This window comes from Bos indicus, chromosome 13, assembly GCF_029378745.1.
Source record: "Bos indicus isolate NIAB-ARS_2022 breed Sahiwal x Tharparkar chromosome 13, NIAB-ARS_B.indTharparkar_mat_pri_1.0, whole genome shotgun sequence".
Lineage (NCBI taxonomy): Eukaryota > Metazoa > Chordata > Mammalia > Artiodactyla > Bovidae > Bos > Bos indicus.
Genome location: NC_091772.1, coordinates 63,706,823 through 63,724,168, shown reverse-complemented (window position 1 = coordinate 63,724,168; position 17,346 = coordinate 63,706,823). Strand labels below are relative to the sequence as shown.

General features: G+C 51.0%; 1 protein-coding gene across 1 annotated transcript; it reads left to right on the top strand.

Annotated features, from left to right (window-relative positions):
• Positions 1–1,438: 1,438 nt before the first annotated feature.
• AHCY (adenosylhomocysteinase) lies at positions 1,439–17,205 on the top strand. Its single transcript, XM_070801528.1, has 10 exons — positions 1,439–1,595; positions 6,892–7,082; positions 8,200–8,275; positions 9,949–10,098; positions 10,908–11,020; positions 11,471–11,678; positions 11,770–11,857; positions 11,963–12,080; positions 13,130–13,324; positions 16,333–17,205. The coding sequence occupies exons 1-10, from the start codon at positions 1,568–1,570 to the stop codon at positions 16,462–16,464; spliced, it is 1,299 nt and encodes a 432-aa protein (XP_070657629.1). The 5' UTR covers positions 1,439–1,567; the 3' UTR covers positions 16,465–17,205.
• The last annotated feature ends 141 nt before the right edge of the window (positions 17,206–17,346 follow it).

Genomic DNA, 17,346 nt, shown 5'->3' with positions numbered 1-17,346 from the left:
AGGAGGTGGGTTGGGATGCAGGCTGAGGCACGTTGGTCTGGCTTCCCTACTGACCTGGCTGGAGCAGTTTCAGCAGAGACCTGGGGGTGGAGACCAGACAGCTGAGGACTGAGTGGGAGGTGAGAAAGCACAGACTCAGAATGGGTCAACTCTGAAAAAAGTATGAGAGAGCAGCTGGGTGGAGGTTGGGGAAGGGGGTTCCTATAAAGATGATAAAGGGTCTTCACGTGGCCATTAAATCCACAAGGAGAGTTTCACAGCCATCAATTTGATAAATATTTTTGTCAGTCTGACAAGTGGTGACAGGGATGTGACAAGCCCCGTCAGACACTGTGGTGAGGGGATAAATTACTTTGGAAAACAGTTTGGCAAGACCTAGGAAAGTTTAAAACATGCCTTTAACTCAGAAACTTCATCCCTAAGTACACTTATGCCTCAGACACCTACTCAGGTGCACTAAAAGACAATGTTTATTTTTCCATTTATGCAATAATGGCAGAATGATACACAACTGAATGTCAGCAAATAGGAGAACAGATAAATTAATCATGGGATGTAGACAATGAAATACTATGCAACAGCAAAAATGAATACATTCTAAGTCTATGCATTACTCTTAAAAATATACTATCAACAGAAAAAAGCAAATTGCTGAAGGATAAGTACAGTACGTTACCATTTACATGAAGGTTTTAAACAGAAAATATTCTAAGAAGCATTTAATAATTTCTACATACGTAGTCAAAGTATCGGAGAAGGCAATGGCACCCCACTCCAGTACTCTTGCCTGGAAAATCCCATGGCAGAGCCTGGTAGGCTGCAGTCCATGGGGTCACTAAGAGTCGGACACGACTGAGCGACTTCACTTTCACTTTTCACTTTCATGCATTGGAGAAGGAAATGGCAACCCACTCCAGTGTTCTTGCCTAGAGAATCCCAGGGATGGCAGAGCCTGGTGGGCTGCCATCTATGGGGTCGCACAGAGTCGGACACGACTGAAGCGACTTAGCAGCAGTAGCAGCAGCAGTAAAAGTATAAATACGTATGCAAATTTAACTAAATTCAGGATAGTGGCAGGAGGGTGGAAGGCCTACGATGTGCTAGAAACTTGACATGTTGCAGCTTTACTTATAATCTGTATTGTAGGTATCAACTGCCCAGTTTACAGAAGAAACAGGTTCAGGAAAGAGAGCTGGTTGGAATTTCAATTTCCCCCGGTTATGACATGGGTTTCACTGGTTGAACGAAGGAGAGCATGGAGTTTGTTCTTAGGCCTCTCTCCGAGATCCCTTTGCTACCCAGTGCGGGAGGTGGAAGGACCGCTTGGGATAAAAACTGCTCTCAGCAGGAACCAAAGTCCATTCCGGTCCCGCCCCTGTGCGTTGGACCCCGCCCCGACGGCTCAGCTCGCTCGGGACTCATGAATATGCAAGACGGGGGAGATATTTAAAGGCGTCGGCGCCAGGCGCAGGTCCCTACCCGGCGCCGCCCAGCCCGCGCCTCTTCCCAGCCTTAGGCCCGGCCCCTTTCGCCTGTGTGCATTAGTCCGTGCGGAAACGCTGCCAATATGTCGGACAAGCTGCCTTACAAAGTCGGTGAGTTACAGGACGTGCAACCAGCCGCATCCGCTCCCCACCCGCTGGGGACCTGTTGGGGCGGCGGCCGCGGGGCCGACCTGGGGCGCTCAGAAGGACCCTCTTGAATCACTGGCACAGCGCGGTCTTGGCCCCGCGTGGCCGCCTGGGGGTTGGAGTTCCCCCGCCGCAGCTAGCATGTCTTGGCGTGCGGCCGCGAACTACAAGTTCCGGCGTGCCCCGCGAGGCAGGGTGCAGCGGCACGGACTGCGGAGCGGCGGCGTGTTCCGCGCAGAGTCGCCTGGGGCAGGGGGCAGCGTGCACCTGGCCATGGCCTGGGACCAATGGCACCTGCCAGGACCAACGCTAGGGAGCCTGGATCCTGCCTCCTGGGCCTGGACCGGCTTCTTGGCCAACTGGATGGTCCCGGGCAAGTGCCCACCCCTCGTTGAGCCTCCCACGGGGACGCCGAGGGTACTGGGGCCCCGAAGGGCGCGTGGGGGAGGGGCCTGGAGACTGAGCCCGAGGCCGGGCAAGTCCACTCACCGGGGACCTTTGGCTTGTTACTCAACCTCTGGGGTCACTCGCTTGGCCAGCAAGAACAGTCCTACATAGAATCTCGAACTTTTGGAGTGGTTAGAAAAATCCTTCCTGCCGTCCTATGTATTGAAGCTGATACACTGATCGTTAACGTTTACTGTGGCATGGGCACCACTTGTACCTTTCTTATAGATTAATTCATTTTATTCTAATGACTTTTTAGGGTAGGGACTGTTACTTTCTCATTTTATGGATTTACTGAGACACAGGAAAAAAAGGTAACTTGCCCAAACTTATAACTGGGAGGTGGTGGAATAGATGCACCCAGGCCATGCTCATCTTTTCACCACTGTGTATAAGTGAACACATTTGGAATAATCCTAATGACCTTTCAGCAGAAACCGGTTTAGTCTGGCTAGCAATTTTTAAAGTAAATCCAGCACACCATTCAACCTGGAGAAAAGCATCAACATTTATGGAGCACTTCTTATGTATTTGGGGATTTGCATTTGTTTACAGAATGATCTTTAGGGGTGGACTTTATCCCATTATACAGAGGAAGAAACTGAAGCCGTAAAAGGAAAAAACTTCCAAAAACTCTCTGGAAAATAGTAACTTACCAATAGTAGTTTATCAAGCAGCGGGCCAGAGTAGGTTATTGTCCCTGTTGTGTGGATGAAACTGAAGCCCAGAAAGATTAAGCAAGGTCCAGTGGCTGAGCTGGAAAAGAGGCTTGTTATTACTATGGAGAGATGGGTGGGTTAAGGGTTGAGGGCTTTGCATTGTGTGGGAGGAGATAAGGCTACATTCGGAAGTGGAGGAACTTGGCTAAGTAGGGTTGAAAGGAAGCCTCCATCAGGGAGGGCGTGCTGTGCCAGACATTGCCCATATGGTATCTTTAATCCTTGGGCTCAAGGAAGGTTAGGATTATTCCCACTTCGCAGATGAAGAAACACTCAGGGTTTTGCTCATGTTCTTGGCTTGTCCTAGGACAGGTGTTACTGCAGCCTCTGCAAGTCCTCAGCTCCCCTGGGCACCAAAAACCCCAGAGCTTAGAGTGCCAGACCCTCCTGTGCTCTTGGAGTTGAGGGACCCATGAAAACACCAGGGCTGGCACAGCTGTATCCCGAGGGCAGTGAAAGAGTTCTTTTCGCTAGAGGGACAGGGGGTGGCAGAGGAGGTGCAGCTTAGGATAGGACAGGAACTGTTGTCCACTACTGGGCCCCTCCCAGGAGCCTCTGGCTGTACCAGCTCTGCCTGGCCACCAGTCCCACCCCTACTCTTGACTGGCTGTCAGACCCGCGGCAAACATTTCTCTGAGCCTTTCCTCATTGTAAATATTGGGAGTTGGACTAGGTTCAGATTTTTTTTTTTTGGTGACCCATCTACTGCCTGCCCCTTTCGTGGACCTTCTCTCATTCAGTCTTAACAACAAGGATGGTCAGTAAACATGGCCAACCCCTACTCTGTGCCCAACCCAGCTGAGTACTAGAGATACAATCTGTTTTCTAAGTGAGGAGACCTGCCCACTTCTCTGTCTCCACAGCCACCACCCCAGTCCTGGGCTCCCTCCTCACAGGTCTCCGTGAGTCTCTTGCTTCGTAGATACTTGCAGCAACCAAAGAAGCCTTCTCAAAAGACAAGTCTGGTCATGGGACTCCCCTTAAAACTCTACAGGAATAAAATCCTGACTCATCATCTTACTCCCTCTACTAGAGTCACCCTGGCATGCTCTCAGTTCCTCCAGCAGCAGTATACCAAGTTCTTCCTTCTTTTCTAAGCACCTACTGTGTGCCAGGTACTGTATCAGGTGATGGGAGGAGCCTTCCAGGCTGAGAGAGCTGCTTGGGTTAAAGCCCTGAGGCGGGAATATGAAGACAGTAAGGAGGTTCCCATGGTTGAGCAACTAGTGAGGCGGAGAAAAGGGTGGTGAGGTGGGCAAGAAGGGTGAGCAGACACCTGGGCACGGCACTGTGGCCATGTGAAGAGTCGGTTAGGGGAAGCCATTGGAGGCTGGCTGGCTTTTTCACTTTAGCAGAAGAATGGAGGTGATACATTTAAAAATTTAAAAGTTTGTTTCTCTGACTTTTGTGGGGTATTGTTTGTTTTTTAAAGATCTAACTCTTATTAGGTAATTCTTGAATCAGGCAGCATCCCAAGTAGCCACTTGAAGACCTCGCCTTTGGGGTGTTTTACTTTCATTTTAGGTTCAAAGGATTCATTAACAAAAAAATCCACTTGTTAATACACAAACAATTAGTTGTTAAAAGCAAAGAAATAGAAATGATAGAGAGGGGTAATAGCATATACATCACCAAATTGGGCTGACAACCTACATCCAAACTTGAACAGTGCTGGGACATCCCGAGTACCAGCAATTTGGAGTCTCAATTGGGAAAAGGGTCCCGGGCAGTGGTCCACCCCACGGGTGAGACTTCAGATTGCAGTTTTGGGGGCTCCTGCCTGTAATCCCAGGCTGCAAGCTGATATTGTCAGTTTGCACACAAAAATGCAGCTCTTGTTTTCCCTTTTACAATGCTGTTTGTTTCCTTTTGTGAAACAAGGGTCTGGGGGTCAGCGTAGGGGTTTGGCCGGGCGTCCAGGGGCTCAGGAAATTCCAAGACCCACTCCCTCTCTTAACCTAAGGTGTGGCTTGACTTGCCGGTAACCAAAGCAGGCACATAGTCCATGCAGGGTCAGAAGTCAGTCAGAGGGCTACTCTCCTGCTTCTGAAGCCTGAACAAGACGACCTCCATCTTCATTTCCCTAACATGGGGAGAACAGCAGAGAGACCAGTGAGGAGGCTGCTTCAGTGATCCAGGGTGGTGAGATGCTGTTGGATTGCTCATATTTGGGATGTTGAGACAACAGTGCTGATGGGTTGGAAGAGGGTGAGAGGGGAAAAGAGGAATCAAGAAACCATAAGTTTTTGGCTAGAGCAGCTGGTTGAATGGTGGTTTCATTTCCTAAAATGAGGATACTGGGGGAGTAACAAGTTTGGGGGTGAGAAAAAGGAGTCATGAGGGCTCAAACTTGACACATTATCTAGATGGACAACCAAGATGCTGAGTAGGCAGTTGAATTATGAGTCTCAGGTTCAGGGGAGAAGTCTGGGCTGGAGATGAACAGGTGGCAGACACTGCTGTAGAAAAGGTATTTCAAGCCATAAAGCGGGATGAGCTCATCTCGTAGGAGAGGAGGGAGATGACAGAGCCGTGAGAACCTCCAAACTTTGGGAGTCTGTTACAGGAAGAGGAGCCAGGAAAGTGGAAGGGAAACCACAGAAAGAAAGGGATTCAGAAAAAGATACTACTTAGTGCTGTTGGTGCTGCAGGGAGAAACGTAAACATAATTGACCAATGGCTATGGGGCCTTACGGAGACCTTAAGAAGAGCAGTTTCAGTGGAGTAGTGAAGTCGTCAAAGAGGTAAGAGGATATGGGATACTGAGTAATCTAATGGAGCATATAGGATTCCCTGGTGGCTCAGCAGTAAAGAATCCGCCTGCCAATGCAGGAGATGTGGGTTCAACCCCTGGGATGGGAAGATCCTCTGGAGAAGGCAGTGCCAACTTACTCTAGTATTCTTGCCTGGGAAATCCCATGGACAGAGGAGCCTAGTGGGCTACAGTCCATGGGGTAGCAAGAGTTGGACACGACTTAGTGACTGAACCTCCATGCCATTTTATATAAGGCAATTGAGCATCTGAGAATTTTGGCATCCATAGAAGTTCCCAGAACCAATCCCCTGTAGGTATCAAGGGATAACTAATAGCATCCATTGAAGCCCGAAGATGTAGACTAGTGTCAAAGTCCAATGATCATGCTAACCAAACGCCCAAATTGAGCAGTTAACCCGCCAGTTACAGGCAAGGTGGGTTTGGGTAGATCTCTCTGGAAGAATGCGCTCCCCGCAGGCAGGTTGGTTGTTGCTTGCTTGCAAAAGAGGGGAGACCTGAACTGTGCATGCCCCATTTTTTCCTTCTAAGTTTACTAATTAAACAGGTTGCTTCACCTCCCCTGGGGCAGAGAGAGGCCAAGAGCTGTTAGTTACACAGATGAGTTCCCTCCAGGTGGGAAGAAATGACAGGGGTGGAGAAATATTTCTCTATCTACAAGGAGATCAAAGAATGGTGCTGAGTCCACGGTGTTAGGTTGTATCACTTAGGAATGTTGAAGTCACCAAGAGTGGTGATTAGGAAGATGGAGAACCAGGAGCTAAAATCTTTAGGGAATTTCAGGTGGCAAACAGAAAGGGTAGTAAGAGGCATGTATAGGCTGACAGCTATTTATTTTTCAAGGGAGCATTTACCTGTGTTGTAATCATATTCCTCTGTGTGTTTGTCTTAGTCACTCAGTTGTGTCCGACTCTTTGCCACACCATGGACTGTAGCCAGCCAGGCTCCTCTATCCATGGGATTCTCCAGGCAAGAATACTGGAGTGGATTGCCATTCCCTTCTCCAGAGGATCTTCCCAACACAGGGATTGAACCTGGGTCTCCGGCATTGCAGGCAGATTCTTTACCATCTGAGTCACCAGAGAAGTCCTTATGTTCCTGTGGGATTTTTTAATTAAATGTTCTCCCACAAGGCTATGCGTAGGCTGCGATTAGGCAGGGACCTTTTGACTGCCCTGCTCCAGGAAATCCTTCAATCAGTGAGATTGCAGCCAGCCTAGTGTTTGGAGTCCACAGGGGATGAGTGCGGAGTGGTGGGTGCTTGCTTCATGGTTGATGGGATGAGGTAGCTCATGAACTTCCGTCCATCCTGCCCCTGCAGCTGACATCAGCCTGGCCGCTTGGGGACGCAAGGCCCTGGACCTGGCAGAGAATGAGATGCCGGGCCTGATGCACATGCGAGAAATGTACTCGGCCTCCAAGCCTCTGAAGGGCGCTCGCATTGCTGGCTGCCTGCACATGACCGTGGAGACCGCCGTCCTCATTGAGACCCTCGTTGCCCTGGGTGCTGAGGTGAGGCCTGAAGCAGCAGTTCTTGCAGAGCCGGGAACTCTATAGTCTTGTGTCCCCTCAGGCCCAGCAGGGGTTCCAGCTCCAGCCTTGTCACGGGCGCCCCTCACTACCATTTGTGGTGACTGTTCTGCTGATTTGCTCTTACTGGGAAATGGCGTCTGGTCACCCTCAATTCACATTCTCCTGACTGGGGAAGCTCTAGCAGGAAAGACTCAAGCCCAGAGCCCTACCGAATCATCTAAGGGTCTGGCTCCTATAGGCCCTCGTGGGGTCACGTGCCTGCCCTTGGCCAATCATGGCTGCTGGAAAGATGGTGCTCTCTGATTGGTTCAGCCTGGGTCATGTGTACCAATGATTGCAGCTCCTCCAAGTTCTCTGACGATGTTTTATGGGGGGCGGGGTTGGTGGTGGTGCGGGGCAGCCAGCAACAACTAGTGAGTCCAACAGGGTCAGTCCTTGGCCTACCTCTTTCTTTTCTACACTCCCTCTCTTAAGTGGTCTGATTTTATGGTTTTAAATATTGTTTATGTGGTTATGTCATAACATAATATTTATATGATATAGTACATCATATCCAGCAACTGATGTACCATCTCCACTTGGAGATCTGATTGATTGACATTGCAACCTCAACATGTCTAAACAAACTCATGATTTCCTACACTTCTTGGTGTCTTCCCCATGTAAGCAATTACAGGCTTCTGCCTTACAGTTCTGTCTGTTCAAGAATCTGGGGTCATCCCTGACTCTTCTTTTTGTCTCTTACTCCAACAAACTAACCCTCCCAACAAATCCTTCAGAATAATACTTATCCCCTCCACTGCTATAGTTGCATATCTTGTTTTAACGCTAACAACAGCTTCTTCACTTGTCTCCTTGCTTCCTTGTGGAGCCCTTCCCCCTCCATATGGCAGAGCCTTGTTTTCACATATGTTAGGCCTTGTCACTGCTCTGGCTCCCATCCACTCACCAGGGTCCCCAGCCTATGGTTGCAGAGCCAGTTGGGTGTAGATCCCAGGCCTCTCATCCCTAGATTCAGGGCCTTTTCTTAGCCCTGCCTAGTGACCCTGGTCTTCTGACCTGGCTGTGACCAGCCCTGTCTTGCTGGCTCTTTCAGGTGCGGTGGTCCAGCTGCAATATCTTCTCCACCCAGGACCATGCAGCAGCTGCCATTGCCAAGGCTGGCATTCCAGGTGAGTCCTTGCTGGGGGATACAGGAATACAGGAAGGGGCTCTGATTTTCTCTGTTTGCATCACTTCACTTTTACTGCTGCAGACCTCCCTACAGTAGGGAAGAGTCATGGCCACAGAATCCTCGCCTAGAGGCCCATCGGAAAGAGCCGTTTTGTCCAGCTGTCATCTCAGATCCTACTGAAGGCACTTACTTGCCCTATTCAAGTCAGTGATTGGGAATCACATGGTGTTGAAGAGGGGGAAGTTCCTTAAAAAGAGGATGTTCCTTAAAAAGTTCCTTAAAAAAAGAAGTTCCTTAAAAAGAATCAGGGAGGGGTACTGGACAGAAAAAGAGTCCCAGAGATCCACTGCATAGTATCTGATGGTCTAGGTACTGGGGAAGGACCACAACCACAGAGGAAGGACTTTCTCACAGGCTGCTGGAGAAACAGAAACAAGTCTGCTTGGGCTTGGGGAGGGAAGTGGTTCGGTCTGACGATGATAAAATAGGACATTCATTCACAGTTCCTTCTAACCAGCTGCGGGGGGAAGGTAAAGAGTTGGGGAAGACCTCTCCATCGACTGACCAAGGGTCGGCGTGTCCCCAGCTCCTCAGCCTAGTTTGGACTCCATGGCCGCTTTCTGGAAAGGCCTTGTTTTCAAGACCATTATCTGCCCCAGTTTGAGGGAGGGGAAGCTGGCCTTGCTTGGCAGGTGTCCTTTGCTCACAGGAGGTTCCTGGGAGCCCCGCACCTGTGTCGCAGTTGTACCACATGATGGGAGGAGCCTGAGCTGGCAGTCAGGAGCACGGGACTCTGTTGCTTGCTCAGCAGTGCCATGCTGGGACTTCTCTGGTGGCCCAGTGGTTAAGACTCGGGGCTTCTGGTGCAGGGGGCATGGATTTGATCCCTGGTTGGGGAACTAGGATCCCACATGCTGTGCGGCCAAAAACAGCAACAGCAGAGTGTCATGATGAGTGACCTGGGCACATCTCAGCTGCTTCTCTGGGCATCTGTAGGCGATGATGATGGTAATGCCAGCCTCACAGGGTTTCTGTGAGGACAGATGAGATGGGGGCAAGAAGCAGTTAGAGTATTGCCTGACACAGAGAAAGTGCTCCATACACGGTAGCTGCTGTTAGTAGATGCTGGCCAGACGTCGCCTAGGATAACGTATTACAGAGACTGTGGGCCCATCAGGTCCTTTCAGTGCAGAATGGACCCTGGAGCTTGTCTCTTGAGTCCACCTAATGTGTCCCTCCTCCCGTCACACCTCCCTCCCAGCAGGAGGCACAGTGGGTAGGAACCCTGGTCACTGTGAGCTGGGGGCCCAGACAGACGAGGGTAGGAAAAGAAAGAGTGAGAAAGGAAAGAATTCTTTCCAGATACTTATATATAGGGGGTCTGTGTTTGGCTCCCGTCTCACTTAATCTATACTACCATCGACAATGAAAGTGAGACTCAGAGGTGAAGTGATTTGCCGAAAGTCACACAGCTGGTCAGTGCAGAACCAGGATTCACACTCTGATACCTCTGGCTCCAAGTTGTGTCCTTAGCACTGCTGAGTCCTCAGAGAGGCTGGAGGTGGTTGGGGATGGAAATTAGGAAGAAGATAGTCTTGAGTCTACCTAGGTGGGTCCCTGGAGCAGGTGCCATTGTGGAGGGCCAGCCCTGACATGCCACTCACTCTCCAGTGTACGCCTGGAAGGGTGAAACGGATGAGGAGTACCTGTGGTGCATTGAACAGACGCTGTACTTCAAGGACGGGCCCCTCAACATGATTCTGGACGACGGTGGTGACCTCACCAACCTCATCCACACCAAGTATCCGCAGCTCCTGTCAGGTGAGTAGGGCAGGTCGGTGGGCTGGGTGCTGGTGGTTTAAATGGCTCTTGCTTGTCCACATGAGAGCGGCAGGCCTGGCAGGACTCCTGGTGCCTCAAGCAGCAGATTTTGTGGAAGATGGGATATCCGCAGGCTCCTGTAAGTGTGCTGGGGCCCATCTTCTGGGCTGGGGCAGCTGGGGGAAGGCTGGCTGAGATGATGGCCCAAGGGCGAGCATAAGGCTAGAGCTGAGAACAGCTGGGAAGCTTTGTTAAAAGCAGGGTGGGGAGGGAAGTAGGGAATGTTATAGTGAGTGCCAAGGCCCTGAGGTAGGAAAGGATGACCTTTCAGGAAACAGAAAGTTAGCCAGCATGGGAACTTCCTTCACTGGAGCCTTAGTGAAGATCAGATGTGTAAAGACTTTATAATAAACTCAGCGAGAGAGCTGGGCTTGATGCTGAGAGCAAAGGGAAGTAATTGGATGGTACTGAAAGACGTCTCTGAAAATATACATGTTAAGTGTGGCTGCTATGTAGAGGACGCGTTGTGGCAGGGATGTGGGCAGTGGGGACGAAGAGTCTGTGAGTTGTTGGGAGGTAGAATCATGAGGCCTAGTGAAGGTGGCGACTCCTCCCTCGTGCTGGCCCGGGTGATTAGGTGGACTGTGGTATAGGTTCCAGAGATGGGAACCCAGAAAGAGGAGCATCTTTAGAAGGCAAAGGTGAGGCATTCAGGTGAGTTCAGTTGTGGGCTCTCTTAGGCTCTTAGAGTCCCATCCCAGAGGCCACTCCTTCCTGGCCTGAAATCTGTCCCCTCCCCTCTTGTTCAGGCATCCGAGGCATCTCTGAAGAGACCACAACGGGGGTCCACAACCTGTACAAGATGATGGCCAAAGGGATCCTGAAGGTGCCGGCCATCAATGTCAATGACTCTGTCACCAAGGTGAGCCTGGGGAGCAGCAATGGCTTCTGCTGTTGGTTTCCAGAGCAGCTCAGGAGTAGGCCCTGAAGAAGGCCCCCAGGGAGGCTGCCGTGAGGAATTTAGCCCTCACTTGGTGGGGAAAGGGGTTGTAGACAGAGTGATGAGTGTATTAAAGAGACAAAGGATTACGCAGTGATCCTCAGAGCTAGGCATTGGGAGGTTTGAAGTGAAGCAGATTCTTTGGGTGGTCTCATAGTTGATCCTCAGGAAGCCTTCTGGACTGGCTGAGAAAGATTGGGGAGAAAGTCATGGGGCTGAGCAGGGGCAAGGGGCACGTGAACACACTAGCTGGTGGGGAGAAGTCCCAGGAGGTGATCAGCCCAAGGCCCAGCAGGCTGAGATGCTGAGAGTGGGTCTGAGGCCCCAGGGCTTTGCCTGCCCCCATCCCTGCCTTACCCCCTCTCCTCTCAGAGCAAGTTTGACAACCTCTATGGCTGCCGGGAGTCCCTCATAGATGGCATCAAGCGGGCCACAGATGTCATGATTGCGGGCAAGGTGGCGGTGGTTGCAGGCTATGGCGACGTGGGCAAGGGCTGTGCCCAGGCCCTGAGGGGATTTGGGGCCCGCGTCATCATCACGGAGATTGACCCCATCAACGCACTTCAAGCTGCCATGGAGGGTATGATAGAGCGGGGGTTGGCCGTCAGCCGCTGGGGCCAGAGGAGGGGCATGGCCACGCTGGCTGACCCATGGGGGCTGTCTCTACACAGGCTACGAGGTGACCACCATGGATGAGGCCTGTCAGGAGGGCAACATCTTTGTCACCACCACGGGCTGTACTGACATCATTCTTGGCCAGTAGGTGCCGGTGTGGTGTGGGGGTCCTAGGGAGTGAAGGAGGGGGCAGGCATGGGGCTGCCCTTGGTCGCTGACCCTCTCTCACGGACTGAGGCTCCCCCACAGGCACTTTGAACAGATGAAGGATGATGCCATTGTGTGTAACATTGGGCACTTTGACGTGGAGATCGATGTCAAGTGGCTGAACGAGAACGCTGTGGAGAAGGTGAACATCAAACCCCAGGTGAGGAGCCCCAGCCCTGCCAGCAGGCTCGGCAGATGGAGCGCCTAGGGGGGTGTGCCTGTGGGGTGGCCGCCAAGGAGGACAGATGACGAGGCTCTGGTGACCTGGGCAGTGGGATGGGAGGAAGAGGTTTCAGGCTGCTAAACTGGAATCTTGGAGGGAGGCCAAGGGTCCTCCTTTTTTAAAGCTCCCTGGAGGATTCTGAGGTGCAGCCGAGGTTGAGTACCACCGCATCTGTCTTACTGATGGATTTTATTTTTGGCTACTCTGGGTCTTCGCTTCTGCAGGTAGCACCGTGCAGCAGTACACAGGCTTCTCATTGTGGCGGCTTCTCTTGCGGAACACTGCCTCTCGAGCGCAGGCTCAGTAGTTGTGGCACACAGGCTTAGTTGCTCTGAGGCATGTGGGATCTTCCTGGACCAGGGATCAAACCCGGGTACCCTGCATTGACAGGCAGATTCTTACCTACTGGACCACTAGGGAAATTCTACAGTTAGCTTTTTACTAAGCATGCTGATTGAGAACCTGGGATCTGTCCTCAGACTGTCCAGGCTCAAATTACAGCCACTTTGTAATGTCTGGCTCTGGACAAGGAACTTAACCCTTTAAACCTCAGTTTCTTTATCTGTGAAATGGGGATAATACCTAATTTAAACGATTGTTAGTAGAATTAAATGTAATTTTTATATATCGTATACATACACACAGTTACATGTGTGTTCTTAGCCCAGGGCCTGTGCCAGTGATAATATTAACAGTACCATTAGCTAATAGGCAGTACTTAAACTAAGTGCTTGCACATGTGAGCTCTTTAAATTCTCACAGTAGATGTATGAGGTCTGCAGCTCAGAGTTGTTTAATAAATAGTCGCTTTTATAATTCATTGTGTGTCCCAGTCCCTATGCTGGAGGTTGTTCTAGGGCAGTCTAGGCCCTTTGTGGGCACTGCTGGAGACAGGGAGGCCTGCTGGGCAGGAGGATGGGATGAGGATGGGGTGGACACTGGGAGCAGCGCCTGCCAGTCCTTACCGCTGCTCTGCCCGCTTGCAGGTGGATCGCTACTTGTTGAAGAACGGACGCCGCATCATCCTGCTGGCCGAGGGCCGGCTGGTCAACCTGGGCTGTGCCATGGGCCACCCTAGCTTTGTGATGAGCAACTCCTTCACCAACCAGGTCCTGGCGCAGATCGAGCTCTGGACCCACCCAGACAAGTACCCCGTCGGAGTCCACTTCCTGCCCAAGAAGGTGGGTTCCTACCTGCACCCCTGGCCAAGGGTCACGTGACCCGGGCTCCCCAAGCAGGGCTTGCCTGAGTTCATACGGTGCTTGCCTCCACTCTTGAGGATCTTAACAGCGTCCCCCTCAGGGCAGAAGTCATTCTCTCCATTTAACAGAGGAGGAAAGTGAGGCTCAACGCAGGGAATAACTTGAGTAGCCGGGCTGGGTGGTGAGAAGAGCATGGGCTTTGGAGAGAGACACATCCAGGTTTGAATATCAGCCTGTGTAACCAGGTTACTTAACTTCTGAGCCTCTATTTCCTTCTCTGTAACGTGAAGGTAATAGTACCTCTGTAAGGATTGTGAGGACTTCCTTAGGTCACAGGTCACAAACACACATGTCCACTAAGGATAAATGGGCTGGAGGGGACTGAGCAAAGAACATGTGCCCCAGTGGAAGGGGCTGGCTGCCTGTTATCAACCTGGGCCCTTTGGGTCAAGGCTCCTGACATTTCAGAGGAAGCCAGATATCAATATTTTTGTGTGAAATATTCAATTTTAAATATAGCTGGGTGGGTTAACTTGGACTTGTTTGTAAGCCAAATGCAGCCTAGAGGCTGCACAATTGTGGCCCTGGAAGTGGGTGATGCTGCTAACACGCTGAGCATGGCCCCTGACATTCTGCGAGCGTGAGGTCAGGGTAACCATGACAATGAGGTCATCTGACATCCAATGCAGTGCTCATCCTAACACCCCAAGCGCTGCCCTCCCTCAGGGGTCAGAATGCTGTGTCTTAGTGCTGACTCTTTAGCATCATGGGCAAATTTGGTTTTGCTACTTATCCTGATTGGGCCTCAAGTGTCCCTCTCAGCTAAGTGGTAAGAGTACTTCTTGCTTCCAACCTTTGACTACTGGTGAGGCTGTGATGGAGACTTCATATCTCTCCTCCCACCCTTTGAGAAGCTGGTTCTGCCAACTAATGAGAAGTAGGAAGAGGCCGGGGTGTCTGTCCCCCGAGCCAGCCAACTCCTCTCCCCTTAGGCTTCCTCAGGTACTGTCTTGTCTGACCAGATGTTTCACCTGTGAGGGCCTCAAGGGGCTGTCCTGTCCTGTGCAGCCTGCCAGGTCCCCATGCTTGTTGGAGGGTTTAAAAAGCCTCATTTGAACCCTTATCTTAATTGGAGGAAACAGGGCTGTAGTGAGAAAAGGCGCAGGCCTCTGAGATGAGAGCAGGGTTGGAAGTGAAAAGGTAAAGAGCTCACCTCCTACCCCAGCACCTGGCCCCATCCTTCTCTCCTTTCTCCATCGCTGCCATGGCATGGGTTGGGGACATGCTTCACACTCACGTGCAGTGTGTGGGGAAGGGATTATGTATCTTGGTTAACCATAATGACAGCATGAGCAGCACCCCCATTTATTAAGGTGCCTGCACCATGCCCTCTTGAATATCACTGATCTTTGTAAGAACTATGAGAGATCCGGCCTACAGATGAGGGAACTTAAGGTTCAGAGAGTGACTTGCCCCCACAGCTGTAAAATACTGGACCAAGAGTAGATCAGCCCTGTCTGTCCGGGTTGTTAACCATTACGACACGCTGCCCTCCAGGTGTAGGGTGCCCTCCAGTGTGGGGTGCAGGCCAGGCCAAGCGAAGGGAGGATTCATTGTGTCCTCGGGTCATTGGAGACCTTCATTCTGCTTCTAGAACGGCTGTGGCCTTAGGGCTAGACGCTGCTCCTGCCTTTGCCTGCCTCTCCCCAGTTTCTTCATTTGTTAAATAGAAAAATAAACCCTGGCCTCCTCCTTAGGGATGTTTGCCTCTAATGAAACAGTGAATGTGAAACCACTTGGGAACATAAAGCTGTCTGGGCTGTGAAGTGAAAGTCGCTCAGTCGTGTCTGACTCTTGGCGACACCACGGACTCTATAGTCCACGGAATTCTCCAGGCCAGAATACTGGAGGGTAGCCATTCCCTTCTCCAGGGAAACTTCCCAACCCAGGGATCAAACCTGGGTCTCCCACATTGCAGGTGGATTCTTTACTAGCTGAGCTACCAGGGAAGCCACCGGGATCTGGGTTGTGCCATTATGGGATGGTGGGATGGGACTTGAGTCAAGAAGTCACCCAGGCAGGGCTGCAGTCATCTGAAGGCTTGACTGGAGCTGGAAGAGCCACTTCACATTACGTGGGCGGGAGGTTCCTTGCCACATGAGTGTCTCCATAGAGCTGCTTAAGTTTCCTCATGAGATGGCAGCTGGCTTCCCCCAAATCTGGGGACAGCGCAAAGGAGGAAGCTGAAGTACCTTTTAGCTCCCAGTTTTCAAGTCACGCATCATCATTTCTGCTTCATTCTGTTCATTAGAAATGAGCCACTTGAGGGGTGAGGACGTAGGCTCCACCTCTTGAAGGAGGAAGGTGTTTTATGAATTTATAGACATATTTTTAAGGATATATTTGGAAGACGGCTGTGGTCACCACTGCTCAGGAAGTACATTAAAACAACCACAACCAGTGTAATCCGAAAAGGGATGCTGTTGGTTCTATAATGGCAGAGTGTCAGATTCAGACATTGGATGCGGGGATTCATTGGCATCGGAGCTCTGCTTTGTCTGTTTCTTGGCCCTTTTGTTCTCCCTGCATTCACTTCACTTGTCAAATAGACTTGCTATTGGAGACCGATGGCCTCCCTGTTTAGGAATCCTGAGAGCCCCTGTCATGAAAGTATGTCCTGTTCATTGATAAATTCCAGGAAGCATTTTGGTTAGCTGCTTAGGTCGATGGAGGGTGAAGGAGGAGATGTAATTGATGGTCCCACCAGGGCTGCCTGGAGGGGAAGGTGTAGTTTGATTCCCCCTTGAAGAAGAGCTGAGCAGCCCAAACCCACACACATCCACTGTGAGGACAGGATGAAGTAATACGCTTAACACTCGACAGATGTCACAATAGAACCGTTCCCGCCTCTTTGGGCAGCGAGAAGATGGAGGTTAGGGGTCCCAGAGCATGGCACTGATTCCAGCTTTTCCTGTGTTTCTCCCCAGCTGGATGAAGCAGTGGCTGAAGCCCACCTGGGCAAGCTGAATGTGAAGCTGACCAAGCTGACTGAGAAGCAGGCCCAGTACCTGGGCGTGTCCCGTGAAGGCCCGTTCAAGCCTGATCACTACCGCTACTGAGAACCAGACCTGCCCTTTGCCTTCCAGCTGCTGTCCTTGGCTGGGTCCCACCTCTCCTCCCCAAGAGCAAATGGCACCACCTTTAAGATTGGTCTGATAATGTCCCCCATTGACTCCCTGGGGCTCGCCACTCAGTCTTTGGCCTCTGCTGCATCCCTCATGCTGTTCCAAGTGTGACAGGGGGAATTGAGAAGTGTCCCCTCTAGCCCGGGCCATAATGGAGGTGCATGGGGGTTACCCACAGGGAACCATGGGCTCAGGGGTTCAGCAACTGCTCACTCAGTCCTTCCTTAGGCTGGAAGTTGGCAGTGGTGGTCAGAAAGCCCATGCACTTTACCATCCAGGCCTTCACTTGGCCTGTGGACTTTAGACTCATGTTCTTGGTTTACAGGTTCATTGGTTCCTCAGCCCATGACAGATGAGAAGGATCTCTGTCAAAGGGTGTGAGGGAACTGTGGGTGTTTGAATGCTCCGGAGAGCCTGGGTTAGTGCTTAGCATTCTCTTAAACCTCAGAACAATGAGGTTGGTACTTTTAGTCCCTATTTTACAGGGGTTGGAATATATTGTTAAGCAAGAAAAGACAAGAGGAATGACAGCCAGCGGTTAAGAGGGGCCAGAGAAACCTAAAAGCACATTGATGGTTCCCAGCATAGCTCTGGGCCAAAAAGAGGTTAATTTGGTTTATAATGTTAAAAGAGAGCGAGAAGGTGGGTTAATAAAAATTTGGGTGCCTAAAATAATTTTGAGCCTTTATTTTATAGAAAATCCATTGCCAACAATGTGTGGTGTGAGCCAAGGGGTATGATGTGCTGTAATAGACGGCTTGTTGCAGTGTGGGGTGATAAGAGCTGCAGGCAAACCCTTGGGCTGAAAGAATGAGA